Raw genomic sequence first — 18,134 nt, forward strand, 5'->3', positions numbered from 1 at the left:
AGCACTGTATATGGTTGTGAACGTTATAGTGACTATACACTAATTGATGTCACAGACATGTTTTTTGTAAACTCTAGAGGAGTCATCTATTGCTGCATTGTTGTAAGAGGTATCAATGGTAAGTGTCAATTAAAAAATTTCATTTTACTTTGTCTGCGGATTTATGTTTACACATATAAGAGGTTACCAATTTAAAGTGAGATGCAGTCAAATGTCAGTTTCAGTAACACAATAATTTTGTTTGCAGCTTTTCAGAATTATGCTCAGACTGAATAAAGACATTACTTTCAAATTTTCCACATTATCCAAATTGTGGAAATTATAGAACTACCCGTTAAAAAATTTTATGTACACCTAACAGAATATTTCTGCACTGTGTGTAAGAAAAGCGGGGCCCATTGAAAGCCTTCCTATTTCACTGATATTATGATTATGTAAGAGACGGTCTCCTCCTACTACTAGAGAGAGTATATAGTAGCATGAGTCAGTACATTCAAACAGTGAGTGTTCCGACTAGGTTGAGAACGTTACTTCAAAGCTACTAAGATGATACCTGCTGTTACACTTAACAATGGAGCAAAGATGCCAATAGTGGGTCTGGGCACCTGGAGGGTAAGTCTTAGATTTTTTTGTTTTAAACTAGCTCTGTGGGAGACTGCTAATCTGTCCATGCTCACCCTACTTTTCAATGAATATTTCTGCTACTCTCATTATTTTTCACTGGTTTCACTCGTCTATGTTATCTGTACTATTTATATTTAATTTGTTTTTATATAACAAATTCCCTATCTTGCTGATAGAGTCTGGTTACAAAAGAAACCAAAGTAACATGTTATTTACATAGTGCAACTAAAGTAAAATAAACTGGATTGTAGAGGCTAATCCTACGTGACGCGATGTCACTGGTATGCATGAATGAATTAAACAGTCCAATAACTCCAGCAGTACTTATCTTGTCCTTTTTGGTCTTTATTCCAACATCATTTTACCATAACAACGCAGCGGTCACAAACTGCTTGCCTTCTTGCGATTCACACTTGCTTTATTCATTCCATGTTTTTCTATCACCTTACCTGTGCAGTCAGAACCAGGAAAAGTGACTGAGGCCGTGAAAATCGCCATAAGTTGTGGCTACAGACACATAGATGGCGCTTATGTGTATCAGAATGAAGAAGAAGTTGGAGCTGGAATCCATGCAATGATTGATCAAGGAGTGGTAAAGAGGGAAAACCTATTCATTGTGAGCAAGGTGAGCTTTAGAGAGAGCCAATAAAAATGAGTATAAACCATTTTATTATCTCAGGTTGTCTTCCAAAGCCACTGCTTTGGAAGACAACCTGAGGCATGTGGCTTTCCACACCATGGTGATCCCTTTACATGAAAGATCCCCAGCTGAGATGGGATAAAGACACAAGCTAGTGAATTCCTAGTGCTGGTTCCAAGGGTCGGTGGAAGGGTTGTGTCAGGAAGGGTATCTAAGCTGAATCAAAAGCAACCACTCTGGAAATAAAGGAGCAGCTAAGCAGCAGTACCTTTATAGTAGTTATGTTGTTAGTTGCATAAGGAAATAATGAGGGTACAATGGTCATACTATAACATGTTTACAGCGTTGGGGGAAATGAGACACCTTGTTTGTAAAACTCCTGCTTATTTTTCCTAGTTATGGTGCACCTTTCACCTTCCATCTCTGGTGAGAACAGCTTGTGAGAAGACTCTCAAGGACCTGAAGCTGGACTACCTGGATCTTTACCTCATGCATTTCCCAATGGGGACCAAGGTCTGGAAACTTCTGTCCAGTCCTTACAATACAGTTAACTTTCTCTAAAATCTCTGTGATATAATAGTGTTTATAATGAACTGCAATTCATTATTATCAGGATGTCCAAAACACTCGCTGAAAAGCCTTCAGCTAATCCAAAATGCTGCCGCAAGAGTCCTGACAGGGACTAGAACGAGAGAGCATATTTCTCCTGTTTTGGCTTCCCTTCATTGGCTTCCTGTTAAATCCAGAATTGAATTCAAAATCCTGCTCCTCACATACAAGGTCTTAAATAATCAGGCCCCATCTTATCTTAATGACCTTGTAGTACCATATCACCCTATTAGAGCACTTTGCTCTCGCTCTGCAGAACTACTTGTTGTTCCTAGAGTATTTAAAAGTAGAATGGGAGGCAGAGCCTTCAGTTTTCAGGCCCCTCTTCTGTGGAACCAGCTTCCAGACAGACACTATCTCTACTTTCAAGATTAGGCTTAAAACTTTCCTTTTTGCTAAAGCATATAGTTAGGGCTGGACCAGGTGACCCTGAATCCTCCCTTAGTTATGCTGCAATAGACGTAGGCTGCCGGGGATTCCCATGATGCATTGAGTTTTTCCTTTCCAGTCACCTTTCTCACTCACTATGTGTTAATAGACCTCTCTGCATCGAATCATATCTGTTGTTAACCTCTGTCTCTCTTCCACAGCATGTCTTTTATCCTGTCTTCCTTCTCTCACCCCAACCGGTCGCAGCAGATGGCCGCCCCTCCCTGAGCCTGGTTCTGCTGGAGGTTTCTTCCTGTTAAAAGGGAGTTTTTCCTTCCCACTGTCGCCAAAGTGCTTGCTCATAGGGGGTCATATGATTGTTGGGTTTTTCTCATACGAAGCGCCTTGAGGCGACTTTTGTTGTGATTTGGCGCTATATAAATAAAATAAAATTGAATTGTATTATCAGACTGAACTATGCAGTCTAAATTTAATACTGTCTTGAACACATCTTTTGGCCACTGCAGCCAGGAGATGATCTTTTTCCTGTGGATGAGAATGGGCAGGTTATTTCTGACAACAGCAACTTCTTGGACACTTGGGAGGTAATATAAATGACTTATTGCACAGTGATAATCCCGTGGACTTGCTGACAACCAAATTAAAATATGCTGTGCTAAAACCAGTTTATGATTTATCTTAAAGGCCATGGAAAAGCTGGTGGATGCTGGTTTGGTCAAAGCTATCGGCATTTCCAACTTCAACAAAGACCAGATTGAAGCCATACTTAACAAGCCTGGCCTCAAGCACAAGCCTGCCAACCACCAGGTAGATTTTGCAAAATTGTTTTTTATTTATTTTGAATTCTGGAGGCATGCACTGTTAAAAGATGAAATGAAAATAAAAATAAAACAAAGTCCCCGAAATGTGGTTGTTTTCTTAGATTGAGTGCCACCCATATCTGACTCAAGAGAAGATGATCAACTACTGCCACTCAAAAGGCATCACAGTGACAGCATACAGTCCTCTAGGCTCCCCTGACAGACCCTGGTAAGAGGATGTACAATCTATTGTAAACAAAGCTAATGTAGGAGTATAATCAGCTTTACTTCTCGAGGATATTAACAGTGTCACATTGTTTTTCTTGTCCTCTTCTACTAAAGGGCTTCATCTGATGAACCCTCGCTGCTGGAGGAACCTAAGGTCAAGGCCATTGCTCAAAAGTACAAGAAAACTCCAGCACAGGTACTGAGGAATTACACAAGTCAGGAATTTTGAAATTTGAATTTCTAAATGAGACATCTCATGTTGGGTAAAAGGTCAGATATCAGACAGTAGGATCACGAGTGTGCAGCACAACCAGAGAACAACGAGATGCAGTATTTAACTAATATTGAATATCTTAGTTATTGGCTGCATGTTGTCTCCCATGGAAAACCAAAACCTGTGTGCTTACAGTTATGCAATGCAACATTTCAAAAGTTAAATTACTGACGTCAGCAAGAAGAAAATCAGTACTGTCATGTGGTGGATTAGAAGGCTTATTAAAAAAATATTTAAATCATGGGAAAGTTAAATAATACTGAACTGAATGACCACTGCTCGTTTGAACCATATCCCCAGGTTCTGATTAGGTTCCACATCGAAAGAAATGTGGTTGTCATTCCAAAGTCAGTAACACCCCATCGTGTCAAGGAGAACTTCCAGGTACAGTAATCATAAATATTCATGAGCAGATTTTGTTTTTAGTCTTTTTTAGCTAATATAGTGTATTCACACTGAGCAGTTATCATATTTAGATTTATTTGTGTAGAAATCTGCATTGTTGGGGGGAATTTAGGTCATGGACTTATGCAAAAATTTGTGTTTTTCTATGTTCTCATTTGGATTTTCATTATACGTGTTGGGTTCCATAGAGCAGCTCATATAGTTTGTGCAGGTTATAAGTTATTTTTCGGTTCTTTCTTTTTCAGCTGTTTGACTTCAAGTTGAGCAAAGATGACATGAAGGACATCCTCAGCTTGAATAAGGACTGGAGAGGCTTCACATTACAGTGGTGAGTAAAAATAAAGGAAGATTAAGGGTAAAGGGGATACAGAAAAAATAAAGACGTGGCATTATTCTAAAATAAACTGTGCTATCAATTAATGGCTATTTCTTGTCTTCTCTTTCCAGGGCTTCAAAACACAAAGACTTTCCCCTTAATGCAGAATACTAAGTTAATATGGTTCACCATGCCTTGTTTATATCAGTTTTGCATGAATGTTTCCTCCAGAATTTAAAAATAAATCAATAAAATGAACAATGCAACTTGTGTGGCTTTGTTAAAAATCCTGTTAGGACATTTGTGTTTGCATTGGATGAATGTGAGTTCAGCTGCTTTTTAAGCCACAGTGAGGGTTTTGGAATGAGAGAGGCATTTCAGTGAAAATGTCAAATAGTTCTGCCAGAACTAATTTACAGTTTGTAAATGCATCATGTTGTAATCCATGTAATTAAAATTATGGATGAAAAGGCACAAAATAAGCCAGTAATTAGGAACAAACTGTTTAGGAACAGTTTGTTCTTATGCATAAGAACAAACTGTTCCTGACAAAGAGGAGGACTGTATATCTATATTAACTCTAATGAGCAGAGAAAAGTTTTTAAAGTTTTTATCATTAACGTTGTGATCTTTGTGAGAACATCTGCATTTAGACATATTTCCATTTTGACATGTCACGTTTAACATATCATTGAATCTGCAGCTGTAGTTTTCAGTGTGTTGCTGAAGTAATATTCACTGCATGATTCAGCATTTTGTTCTGAGAACAGAGTGCTGAATCACATGTTATCTTTTGCCTTCTGAAGATAACATGCACCAACATCTCAATAAACGCACTTATATTTACAACGTCTTCACCTTGACAGAACAGGCCTTTAGTCAACAAAAAGTTACTGCTTCACTATCCTACTGCTGTAAACCCAACTCAGTCAGAAAAAGAAAATTTTTCTTTTGTGTGTGTTTCCCACTAGTTTATAGTAAGTGAGTTCTGACAGATTTTTGGTCTTGGGAGCATATATTTTGAAAGGCTTTCCTAACCTTGGTTTGCTGAATAAACCCTGCAGCAATCTTCCGCTGAAGCTTTTTAATTAACACACGTTGCTGTCTCTTCTCCTCCGCGTCCTGTGTTCAAAGATTATTTTTGAGGGGGGATTAATTCATTCAGACTGACCTAAAATCGCAAGCCGTGCTAATAGAAACTTTATCAAATTGCATAATCTTATTTACAATACTTTGCGTTCCTGTGATGGTTGTATACTAACTTTTCACTTTCCTGTAAACTCTTGACACAACTGAGACTGCTTACTGCCTCGATTCTGACAAGTTTACAGCACTGTATATGGTTGTGAACGTTATAGTGACTATACACTAATTGATGTCACAGACATGTTTTTTGTAAACTCTAGAGGAGTCATCTATTGCTGCATCGTTGTAAGAGGTATCAATGGTAAGTGTCAATTAAAAAATTTCATTTTACTTTGTCTGCGGATTTATGTTTACACATATAAGAGGTTACCAATTTAAAGTGAGATGCAGTCAAATGTCAGTTTCAGTAACACAATAATTTTGTTTGGAGCTTTTCAGAATTATGCTCAGACTGAATAAAGACATTACTTTCAAATTTTCCACATTATCCAAATTGTGGAAATTATAGAACTACCCGTTAAAAATTTTTATGTACACCTAACAGAATATTTCTGCACTGTGTGTAAGAAAAGCGGGGCCCATTGAAAGCCTTCCTATTTCACTGATATTATGATTATGTAAGAGACGGTCTCCTCCTACTACTAGAGAGAGTATATAGTAGCATGAGTCAGTACATTCAAACAGTGAGTGTTCCGACTAGGTTGAGAACATTACTTCAAAGCTACTAAGATGATACCTGCTGTTACACTTAACAATGGAGCAAAGATGCCAATAGTGGGTCTGGGCACCTGGAGGGTAAGTCTTAGATTTTTTTGTTTTAAACTAGCTCTGTGGGAGACTGCTAATCTGTCCATGCTCACCCTACTTTTCAATGAATATTTCTGCTACTCTCATTATTTTTCACTGGTTTCACTCGTCTATGTTATCTGTACTATTTATATTTAATTTGTTTTTATATAACAAATTCCCTATCTTGCTGATAGAGTCTGGTTACAAAAGAAACCAAAGTAACATGTTATTTACATAGTGCAACTAAAGTAAAATAAACTGGATTGTAGAGGCTAATCCTACGTGACGCGATGTCACTGGTATGCATGAATGAATTAAACAGTCCAATAACTCCAGCAGTACTTATCTTGTCCTTTTTGGTCTTTATTCCAACATCATTTTACCATAACAACGCAGCGGTCACAAACTGCTTGCCTTCTTGCGATTCACACTTGCTTTATTCATTCCATGTTTTTCTATCACCTTACCTGTGCAGTCAGAACCAGGAAAAGTGACTGAGGCCGTGAAAATCGCCATAAGTTGTGGCTACAGACACATAGATGGCGCTTATGTGTATCAGAATGAAGAAGAAGTTGGAGCTGGAATCCATGCAATGATTGATCAAGGAGTGGTAAAGAGGGAAAACCTATTCATTGTGAGCAAGGTGAGCTTTAGAGAGAGCCAATAAAAATGAGTATAAACCATTTTATTATCTCAGGTTGTCTTCCAAAGCCACTGCTTTGGAAGACAACCTGAGGCATGTGGCTTTCCACACCATGGTGATCCCTTTACATGAAAGATCCCCAGCTGAGATGGGATAAAGACACAAGCTAGTGAATTCCTAGTGCTGGTTCCAAGGGTCGGTGGAAGGGTTGTGTCAGGAAGGGTATCTAAGCTGAATCAAAAGCAACCACTCTGGAAATAAAGGAGCAGCTAAGCAGCAGTACCTTTATAGTAGTTATGTTGTTAGTTGCATAAGGAAATAATGAGGGTACAATGGTCATACTATAACATGTTTACAGCGTTGGGGGAAATGAGACACCTTGTTTGTAAAACTCCTGCTTATTTTTCCTAGTTATGGTGCACCTTTCACCTTCCATCTCTGGTGAGAACAGCTTGTGAGAAGACTCTCAAGGACCTGAAGCTGGACTACCTGGATCTTTACCTCATGCATTTCCCAATGGGGACCAAGGTCTGGAAACTTCTGTCCAGTCCTTACAATACAGTTAACTTTCTCTAAAATCTCTGTGATATAATAGTGTTTATAATGAACTGCAATTCATTATTATCAGGATGTCCAAAACACTCGCTGAAAAGCCTTCAGCTAATCCAAAATGCTGCCGCAAGAGTCCTGACAGTGACTAGAACGAGAGAGCAGATTTCTCCTGTTTTGGCTTCCCTTCATTGGCTTCCTGTTAAATCCAGAATTGAATTCAAAATCCTGCTCCTCACATACAAGGTCTTAAATAATCAGGCCCCATCTTATCTTAATGACCTTGTAGTACCATATCACCCTATTAGAGCACTTTGCTCTCGCTCTGCAGAACTACTTGTTGTTCCTAGAGTATTTAAAAGTAGAATGGGAGGCAGAGCCTTCAGTTTTCAGGCCCCTCTTCTGTGGAACCAGCTTCCAGACAGACACTATCTCTACTTTCAAGATTAGGCTTAAAACTTTCCTTTTTGCTAAAGCATATAGTTAGGGCTGGACCAGGTGACCCTGAATCCTCCCTTAGTTATGCTGCAATAGACGTAGGCTGCCGGGGATTCCCATGATGCATTGAGTTTTTCCTTTCCAGTCACCTTTCTCACTCACTATGTGTTAATAGACCTCTCTGCATCGAATCATATCTGTTGTTAACCTCTGTCTCTCTTCCACAGCATGTCTTTTATCCTGTCTTCCTTCTCTCACCCCAACCGGTCGCAGCAGATGGCCGCCCCTCCCTGAGCCTGGTTCTGCTGGAGGTTTCTTCCTGTTAAAAGGGAGTTTTTCCTTCCCACTGTCGCCAAAGTGCTTGCTCATAGGGGGTCATATGATTGTTGGGTTTTTCTCATACGAAGCGCCTTGAGGCGACTTTTGTTGTGATTTGGCGCTATATAAATAAAATAAAATTGAATTGTATTATCAGACTGAACTATGCAGTCTAAATTTAATACTGTCTTGAACACATCTTTTGGCCACTGCAGCCAGGAGATGATCTTTTTCCTGTGGATGAGAATGGGCAGGTTATTTCTGACAACAGCAACTTCTTGGACACTTGGGAGGTAATATAAATGACTTATTGCACAGTGATAATCCCGTGGACTTGCTGACAACCAAATTAAAATATGCTGTGCTAAAACCAGTTTATGATTTATCTTAAAGGCCATGGAAAAGCTGGTGGATGCTGGTTTGGTCAAAGCTATCGGCATTTCCAACTTCAACAAAGACCAGATTGAAGCCATACTTAACAAGCCTGGCCTCAAGCACAAGCCTGCCAACCACCAGGTAGATTTTGCAAAATTGTTTTTTATTTATTTTGAATTCTGGAGGCATGCACTGTTAAAAGATGAAATGAAAATAAAAATAAAACAAAGTCCCCGAAATGTGGTTGTTTTCTTAGATTGAGTGCCACCCATATCTGACTCAAGAGAAGATGATCAACTACTGCCACTCAAAAGGCATCACAGTGACAGCATACAGTCCTCTAGGCTCCCCTGACAGACCCTGGTAAGAGGATGTACAATCTATTGTAAACAAAGCTAATGTAGGAGTATAATCAGCTTTACTTCTCGAGGATATTAACAGTGTCACATTGTTTTTCTTGTCCTCTTCTACTAAAGGGCTTCATCTGATGAACCCTCGCTGCTGGAGGAACCTAAGATCAAGGCCATTGCTCAAAAGTACAAGAAAACTCCAGCACAGGTACTGAGGAATTACACAAGTCAGGAATTTTGAAATTTGAATTTCTAAATGAGACATCTCATGTTGGGTAAAAGGTCAGATATCAGACAGTAGGATCACGAGTGTGCAGCACAACCAGAGAACAACGAGATGCAGTATTTAACTAATATTGAATATCTTAGTTATTGGCTGCATGTTGTCTCCCATGGAAAACCAAAACCTGTGTGCTTACAGTTATGCAATGCAACATTTCAAAAGTTAAATTACTGACGTCAGCAAGAAGAAAATCAGTACTGTCATGTGGTGGATTAGAAGGCTTATTAAAAAAATATTTAAATCATGGGAAAGTTAAATAATACTGAACTGAATGACCACTGCTCGTTTGAACCATATCCCCAGGTTCTGATTAGGTTCCACATCGAAAGAAATGTGGTTGTCATTCCAAAGTCAGTAACACCCCATCGTGTCAAGGAGAACTTCCAGGTACAGTAATCATAAATATTCATGAGCAGATTTTGTTTTTAGTCTTTTTTAGCTAATATAGTGTATTCACACTGAGCAGTTATCATATTTAGATTTATTTGTGTAGAAATCTGCATTGTTGGGGGGAATTTAGGTCATGGACTTATGCAAAAATTTGTGTTTTTCTATGTTCTCATTTGGATTTTCATTATACGTGTTGGGTTCCATAGAGCAGCTCATATAGTTTGTGCAGGTTATAAGTTATTTTTCGGTTCTTTCTTTTTCAGCTGTTTGACTTCAAGTTGAGCAAAGATGACATGAAGGACATCCTCAGCTTGAATAAGGACTGGAGAGGCTTCACATTACAGTGGTGAGTAAAAATAAAGGAAGATTAAGGGTAAAGGGGATACAGAAAAAATAAAGACGTGGCATTATTCTAAAATAAACTGTGCTATCAATTAATGGCTATTTCTTGTCTTCTCTTTCCAGGGCTTCAAAACACAAAGACTTTCCCCTTAATGCAGAATACTAAGTTAATATGGTTCACCATGCCTTGTTTATATCAGTTTTGCATGAATGTTTCCTCCAGAATTTAAAAATAAATCAATAAAATGAACAATGCAACTTGTGTGGCTTTGTTAAAAATCCTGTTAGGACATTTGTGTTTGCATTGGATGAATGTGAGTTCAGCTGCTTTTTAAGCCACAGTGAGGGTTTTGGAATGAGAGAGGCATTTCAGTGAAAATGTCAAATAGTTCTGCCAGAACTAATTTACTGTTTGTAAATGCATCATGTTGTAATCCATGTAATTAAAATTATGGATGAAAAGGCACAAAATAAGCCAGTAATTAAACTGTAGATCTACCAGTACAAAAAACCCAGCATCTTCTTGTTGACATGATTAAAAAAAAACAACAACAAACATTTGTCCTTTCATACCTATATGGTATTAATTTTTTTTTCTTAGGAGAAAGGGGAAAAAAAAGCACCTTACTCTTGGGAGCTTGGGGGACTTTGTTGGTAAATCAATCATCATCATCTCTTATTGTGTCAGACACTACTACCTTATGTAGGACTTTGGGAGGAAACCACTGGCAGGTGTGGCTTTTACATGTGGGTACCTTAATAAGATCTAAAAGCACATATCACATTGGATGCCTGACCCCTGACCTAATCCTGGGGTGCACTCATCCTCACTGCCAGAAGGGATGATCATAACTGTCCAATCAGTCTTTTCTCCCATTAAAATATATAGTGTCCATTTTCTGTAAGTTAGTACAAGTTCATTGTGGTGCATAGTTTGACTACGTGTATATCCCATAACTCAGTCATCTCGAAACATTAGAGGCACTAATGATTAAATGATCAGCTGGCATTAAATGCTGAAGTTGCCTGATAATAAGATGAAAATTTAAATCACGTGCCCTAAGAAGAGAATCCTAACTGTATACCGTTGCTCTGAGGGAATAAATAAACTTGTTTTAATTTTACCAGTTGCTGGTGCTTTGGTTCCTGAAAGGATTGCTTCACCCTTGGGTGAAAGGTCAAATCCCCTTCTATTCCTTATTTTATCAGACATTGATGTCTTTTGTGTTACTGCATTTTAAAATAAATACATAATTTAAAAAAAATGAAAAGACAGTGTAATAAGAAAATATGCAGTTTGCTGCCCAAGAGCAACAAGATGACAGCACCCTGCTGACATGACAGAAACCTCTACAACTATATGCCCTGAATGTTAAACATGTTGCCTGTGGGCCAAGAGTGTTTAATTCATAAATCATTCATAAGACAAACTATTTTTTAAAAGACCAAAAAGGTACTGCTACTTCTGTGTGGTGATGCAATGCTAGCATCACTTTATGGGAGTGAACAGATTCACGAAATACAATAGTGTAGCCAACTTTCATAAACTCTTTTATGAAGTTTTTATTCTTTTTGTAGATCCAATTTGAGCTGTACATTTTACAGTTCCTCATTGTGCTTCTTTTTATTTATACTAGTGCTGCCAGCGTTAATCTCACTAACATGACGTTAACGCCATAACCGCATTAACACGGCAAATCTCCGTTAACGTTAAATAAACCTGAATTGAATACAATAAATCTCTGCTTGGGCTGGTCCTTCCTTCTTATTTTTAAATATAATTATTTTATTCTTTTCCACGGGACTTTATTAAACTAGCAACAACTGAAGCAGGATTTCTAGTCCCACAAATGTACCTATCCGTGTACAATTTTCAGTCACACAGGAGGAGAAGAGCTCTAACAAGCGTGCTGCAGGGTAGTCTTCGAAGATCCTGACTGTATGTCGCTGGAAGTGGATGACTTATGTGACTGGCTATTGACAGCTGGTTGACAAGTGCGCCGGAATACGGAACACAGGGGTTCATGGGAAACGGAGAACAGTAAATAAACTTCAAAGATCATAAAACAAAGCATGAAAAGCACAGACAATGGCAGGAGTAAGACTTTTAATTGTTTTTAAACACTCAGTTTAACGTCAGCTCTTTGTATCCTACAACTTCGCTCTTTTCTACGGCCGGCTCGCAGAACAGCAACAACACAAGAAAGAGTGGCCTACAGACCGGTTGTAGCACATAACTTGTACACTGCCTCCATCTGACAATAGATTTCACTGCAGATAGATGGGCAGACCCTAGTGTGGAGTGAACGCGCTCGCTTTGCTCGACAATAAAACGAGCATGAGAAGCAAAAGCCACACCATTATAACACAGTAATACACAGTAATACAAAGCACCAAATACTGTATGGCATGACTCTAAGGCAACATGTGCTTCACAGAGATAAGTTTATAAATTCGCCATTTTTTTGCCTCTGTCAGGGACTGCAGGTTTCACGTTTAATGCAAATTAAATCAAATTTTCTATATAAATGAAATACATTTTTAAAAATTGTTGGACATGAAAGCTTAAAGGTAGTTAAGATTGCTCTTGCATGTGACACTACTAGACATGAAAAACTACAAACTAAATGACATTGTAAAGTCTGTTTTATTCTCTTCAGTAACTTAACAAATACATTTACTTCACCCCAAGGCTCAATGCCAATATGCCACTACAGGAGTGCAAAATCCAAAACATAATTATATGTTATAATAACCCAAAGATCAAATTAAGCATCAAGTTGTCTTTGGAGTGTGTGTATAAACTTTAGTGGTAACACAGGAAGCAGGTGTTTTTTTTACCTGAGAAATGTAAAAGGAGTCAAAGCTACAGCAGGGTCATTCCATGAAAAAAAATAAAATAAAAAAATAAAAATAAAAATCAGTGTTTCCACCTAACCCCTCATGTCAACTGACTTCTTTTGTACAATAACTTTCACGTGCTTGAGTGTGAAGTGGGAACTTTTTTCCAGATTTGATTGATTTTATATGCAATAACCCAACAGCATAAACACATAAAGAAGAGGAAAGTAAGCAATAACAAAGACCCAGCGTTAACATGTGGAAACTTTCCAGTTTTCCTCTCAGAATTCAGCGTTGAATGGAAAGTCCTTGTGCTTTGTGGCACTACAAAGAGAGAGAGGGAGAAAAGAAAAAAATGAAATTCAAGTCATGACTCCCTGTTATCCAACTCACAACTCTTTGTTTAAAGCGCACACAATTATCCTGTCTCACCATTGCATTGGACAGACTCTCCAGTTCCTATTAAATCCCAGTATAGTCTTCATTTCCTCCTCAGTTAATTCAAAGTCAAACACCTGCAAATGTGTATAAAATATAAGAATAATGACCCAATCAAAAGAAGTTTAAGTAACAAAATGGAAGGATAATCAATCTCCCCAGCTAAAGACCTGGAAATTCTCTTGAATGCGCTGCGGTGTGATTGACTTAGGGATCACAATCACATTTCTCTGGACGTGGAAGCAGATCAGGACCTGGAAATATAAGAATTCAGGCTATTAACGTGATAAGGTGATTACGCTCAATATAATGTTCCAGAGTACAACAGGCAGATTGATTTTACTTTTTTCTCTTGGATAGAAGTTACTCAAAATAAAATAGAATATATCAGTGGCATGTTCTGCCCAGAAGGACAGCTGTACCTGAGCAGGTGTCTTCTTGTGTTTCTCAGCAATGACTTTAATGTTGGGATCCTCCAGGAGTGAGGGATCTTCTGGTTTAGCCCTGCATTTTCAATACATGTTCAATAAGATTTTCTCTGTGTACAAAATAGTGTATTCTGTAAAAAAATAAATAAATGAGACCCTGGTCTCATTGGCTTGTTACTTAATATCAAACTCGTGACAACATATGCCACAGAGAGAAAGAGGAACAAGAGTCATGAGTTGAAACTCGCTAAAGGGATATAATACGCTGAACAGTATTGATAAATATTATAAAGGGAATCAACCAATGTGAGTGTGGAGTATTTGGTCACTTTTCAAGGCCTGTTGAAGTCATTTTGAGGCAAACATATTTGCCATGCCTACTGACCATGGTCTGTCAGGGGATCCCAGGGGGCTGTAAGCTGTCACAGAGATACCCTGGGAGTGGCAGTAGTTGATCAGCTTGTCCTGGGTCAAGTATGGGTGGCACTCCACCTAGTGGGAAAAATGAGAAGCAAATAAGAGTGATAAATCTATGCATGTATCATTTCACTGAACCCCTTCAAAACATGCACATATTATTATTATTATTATTTATTATTATTACCACTTTAGTATTTCCATTAAATGACTGAAGAAAAGAGAAGGAAAAACAGCTTCACTTAAAAATTCTGCATTGAATGTCTTGTCAAAGGACTAATATTTGTATATAAAGACTCTTAGCATGGTTAAATGAAGTATTTTAGTACTGGCTTAGAAGAAGATACAAGACCATAAGCCTTCAGAGTCTGCTGGATCCATTTGGCATCATTTTCAGTGATAAATTTCCTGATAAGCAGCTATAGCACTGCTGTGCTCTGATGACAAAAAGGAAAAGAATTGTGCTTTAATCTAATATAAGACACAACGTGACGTTGATGGTAAACCATGATTCTGAGAACAAACAAAAATATAAGGTCACCTCAACTAATTGGCCCAGCCTGAGGGGAAACTGCTGCGGCCCATCATGAACTAACAAGACATTTATTTCTCAGGCCTCACAGGAGGAGACAGATAATGCTATTACGGCCTCTTGCCCTTTAAGAACAGCAAGCATGAAACATTAATGTTTTCTTGTTCCTTCATAGCCCTGAGTATTTAACTTTCACAACAGCTAACTCCAACAACAAACAGAAACGGTTATTTTATACAATACAAATCATTTAGCATACCTGGTTGTTGGCAGGCTTGTATTTGAGGCCCGGCTTGTTGAGAATGGCTTCAATCTGCTCCTTTTTGAAATTGGAGATCCCAATAGCTTTGACCAAACCAGCATCTACCAGCTCTTCCATTCCCTGAGAACATTTGGGATAAAAAAATAAACACAAGGACTTTGGTGCACAAGGACTTTTGGTGTGAGCACGCATGATATGCAATGATATAAAACCCTTTTTTCCTTCAAGATGATGATTTTGTCTGAAAAATTAAAAACAGATTAAAAAAATAAATAAAAGTAACTAATCAGAATTACAGACAAGTAACCACTGAAGCAGAAAAGATATTTTCATTAATAATGAAATTATTAATGGCTACAGAAAAAAAAGAAAGTTGGAAGTAGTGGAGGCCTATTTCTTGTAATTACCTCAGTATATCTGCAGAATTGTTTTTTTTCTCTCTTCCCATATTTTTTCACTGTTTGATAACTGTGGTGGTTTCCTCGGCCATAACTTTGTCCTCAATGAAAATCCCACAAGTTCTCAGTTGGGTTCATTTCAGGACTCTGGACTTGTCATTTCATTATTTCATTTTTGTCAACGTCAAGGAAGTGGTTTACCCATTGTGCAGCGTGACAAGGAGAACTGTCTTGCATAAAAAATGCTGACTGATTGGAAGCAGATGGGACTGAGGAAATAATGTGCCAATGAAGACATTTCTGATAAATGTTAGTGCCGTGTATCTGTATAACATGACCATCTTTTCCCTTAAACCACGATCCTTCCTGATCCAAAATGACTGACCCTGTCACACATTCTCGGTGCAGTTTTTCCTGGTTTGACACGCAACGCAATTTCTTACCTCCACAAAACAAAATGAAGTCTGCCATTGTCACTAAAGTGATATACTTTGACCTCTGTAATCCTCACACCATACACAAAATTATTAGCACAGCACTATAAGTATGGCAAAGTGTAATCTATCCCACACAGTCTTATTAACTTACCTCCCATGTCTCCAGGAAGCTGGTGTTATCACTGATGCTTTGTCCTGTACTGTCCAAAGGAAAAAGCTCATCACCTGCCTGTAACATGACAAAGGATTATATGCCACTAAACAAGATGAGGGCAGCAAAGAGTTAAAATATTTTTATGTTTAAAACAAAAGTGGTCCTACCTTAAAACCCATGGGCCAGTGCACTAAATAGAGATCTAGGTAGTCCAGTTTAAGATCACTGAGAGTCTTCTCACAACCCTTCCGAACCAAGGACTTTTCATGAAAAGTACACCACAGCTGGGAAATGAAAGCACACATAAGCACTGCTCATCAATTTAGTATAAAATCTTAAAAAAACAAACAAACAAACAAACAAAAAAAGGTACTTTTTGCACCAATAGCTCACCTTGCTTACAATAAAAAGATCCTCTCTTTTGACCACACCATCCTTGATCATAGTGTGGATACCTTCACCCACCTCTACCTCATTCTGGTAGACGTAGGCACCATCGATGTGCCTGTAACCTGCAGAAATGGCTGCTTTCACTGCCTCGGCAACTTTGCCAGGTGGAGACTAACAAACAAGAGATGGTTAGCTGTTGTGGTACTTCACCCTGGCAGTTAAAAGAATCATTTAGACTGCTGTACCAAAACATCATGGTAGACTTATACATGGACCTGTTGTCTCTATGCAGATAACATTTTGCACACTTCACAAAATGTAACTTAGAAAACACGAGTTCCAGTTCCTGATTTTGTCTTGTTGGGAAAGGACCACTAAATAGGTTACATCTACACTGCCCTTGTCTCGTGTCCTCTTCACATATACCTTTCGTCCAGTGATGCTATAGTCTAACTGTTTTCCTAATGTTAATTGCTACTTTTTCCATTATACCCACTTAGCTAAAAGCAACATCTGGGGGACAAATTCAATTTCCATCCTTTATTTAAGAAGGAAAGGTCAATACATTTAATATTCATTAAATGTACCCCGCCTTTCGCCCTATGACAGCTGGGATAGGCTCCAGCGCCCCCCGCGACCCTGAAAAGGAGAAGCGGTAGCGAATGGATGGATGGATGTATATATCTAAAAGGAGAATACAGCGATCTCAGCTTTCAAGTACACTAAACTTGCTGCCCTTACTGTTTACACAAGCAGGGTAAATGTATCAGCTGTGTTTCAGCAGCAGTTACGTAGCACGACTTGTAACAAATCCTTAAACTACTCTTGATTCTGCGCACTGAATAACAGTGAAGCAAACGTGGGGCATTAGAGGACTGCCCCAGCTTCGCACAGACTTTGTCATGGTTCTAGAAACTCGGCCAAGGTTGGCTCCACTCCCAAAGGTGGGGTCCTAAAGTGAAAATAATGTCGAGCAGTAATTTCTGTAGACGGTATATGCAATTTACCTCGAAATGTCGAAAGATAATACGATAGAAACTTGTTTTAAACGGCCATTATTCGTCCTCCAACCATATTTTCTGTTGGCATGTTAGCCTACATAAAAGGCTAACTACAAACTTGTGCAAAGTCGGACGGCATAATAAATGAAAGCAGACGCACCTTCCACGTCCCCAGTCCCAAAATGGGCATTTGTGCACCGGTGTTGAGTTTCACTGAAGTTGCCATTTCTGTAGTGAACGAGCAGAACCTGAATGTGGTTGAAAGCAGACGACGAGCGAGAGCAAATGCCAAGTGCACCGCAGAGAGCTAGTAGATCGCTAGCATCGTCGATCGATCGATTAATGATGTCTTTTAATTCTTTTCTGCAGGATGTGCTACAGGCGGCAGTCGCACGCACCTTCCAGTGTATTTACTGATAAGCAGCATCATTTTACATTGATTGACATTTTTTTATAGGGAAGCTCAAGTACCTTTACAATCGTAAGTAACTTAGAAATAAATATTAATAAAATACTGAAGGACTATGGATAATGCTCCAGAAAATACTGACCTAAAAACAAACAAACAATAAAACATGTAGTACAGTGCAAAAATCTCATACTACCCCTCATTTCTTTATATTTTGCTAGGAAAATGGGAACAAGCATAGATGAAAATGAAACAAAAAGACAGTTTGTACAATTCTAACAGTCAGTATGTGGTATCACCACCTTTATTTTTTTTAATGCAGACTGAACTTTTTCAAGCAAGCGTTTCTGGTAGTTTTTTTTAAGTAGTCTTCAGAAATTATTTCAGTTAGTCTCCAATAGCCAGAGAATTTAGTTTTTAGGCCTGCAACTTGTGCTCAATAAAGGACACACTGCACACCACACCAAGATATGTAGAGTTTTTGGGTAACACGAATCACCTTGTTTCTGCAGAAATAC

General features: G+C 38.5%; 3 protein-coding genes across 3 annotated transcripts; 2 read left to right on the forward strand and 1 right to left on the reverse strand.

Annotated features, from left to right (window-relative positions):
- The first annotated feature begins 478 nt into the window (after nucleotides 1–478).
- LOC146689769 (aldo-keto reductase family 1 member B1-like) lies at nucleotides 479–4,552 on the forward strand. Its single transcript, XM_085437789.1, has 10 exons — nucleotides 479–612; nucleotides 1,082–1,249; nucleotides 1,661–1,777; nucleotides 2,770–2,847; nucleotides 2,948–3,070; nucleotides 3,186–3,292; nucleotides 3,406–3,487; nucleotides 3,866–3,949; nucleotides 4,216–4,298; nucleotides 4,418–4,552. Exons 1-10 carry the CDS (start codon nucleotides 547–549, stop codon nucleotides 4,458–4,460), a joined length of 951 nt encoding a protein of 316 aa, XP_085293915.1. The 5' UTR covers nucleotides 479–546; the 3' UTR covers nucleotides 4,461–4,552.
- Nucleotides 4,553–6,127: 1,575 nt separating this feature from the next.
- LOC146689770 (aldo-keto reductase family 1 member B1-like) lies at nucleotides 6,128–10,167 on the forward strand. Its single transcript, XM_085437788.1, has 10 exons — nucleotides 6,128–6,227; nucleotides 6,697–6,864; nucleotides 7,276–7,392; nucleotides 8,385–8,462; nucleotides 8,563–8,685; nucleotides 8,801–8,907; nucleotides 9,021–9,102; nucleotides 9,481–9,564; nucleotides 9,831–9,913; nucleotides 10,033–10,167. Exons 1-10 carry the CDS (start codon nucleotides 6,162–6,164, stop codon nucleotides 10,073–10,075), a joined length of 951 nt encoding a protein of 316 aa, XP_085293914.1. The 5' UTR covers nucleotides 6,128–6,161; the 3' UTR covers nucleotides 10,076–10,167.
- A 1,834-nt stretch (nucleotides 10,168–12,001) lies between these two features.
- LOC146689771 (aldo-keto reductase family 1 member B1-like) lies at nucleotides 12,002–17,554 on the reverse strand. Its single transcript, XM_085436550.1, has 10 exons — nucleotides 17,368–17,554; nucleotides 16,210–16,377; nucleotides 15,984–16,100; nucleotides 15,814–15,891; nucleotides 14,825–14,947; nucleotides 14,002–14,108; nucleotides 13,611–13,692; nucleotides 13,359–13,442; nucleotides 13,183–13,265; nucleotides 12,002–13,074 (listed from the first exon to the last, which is right to left on the reverse strand). Exons 1-10 carry the CDS (start codon nucleotides 17,431–17,433, stop codon nucleotides 13,032–13,034), a joined length of 951 nt encoding a protein of 316 aa, XP_085292676.1. The 5' UTR covers nucleotides 17,434–17,554; the 3' UTR covers nucleotides 12,002–13,031.
- Between the last annotated feature and the right edge of the window lie 580 nt (nucleotides 17,555–18,134).

Source organism: Copadichromis virginalis, linkage group LG17 (genome assembly GCF_057382275.1).
Source record: "Copadichromis virginalis isolate Kocher_CV1m ecotype Utaka linkage group LG17, C_Virginalis_male_GT1.1, whole genome shotgun sequence".
NCBI classification, from domain to species: Eukaryota; Metazoa; Chordata; class Actinopteri; order Cichliformes; family Cichlidae; genus Copadichromis; species Copadichromis virginalis.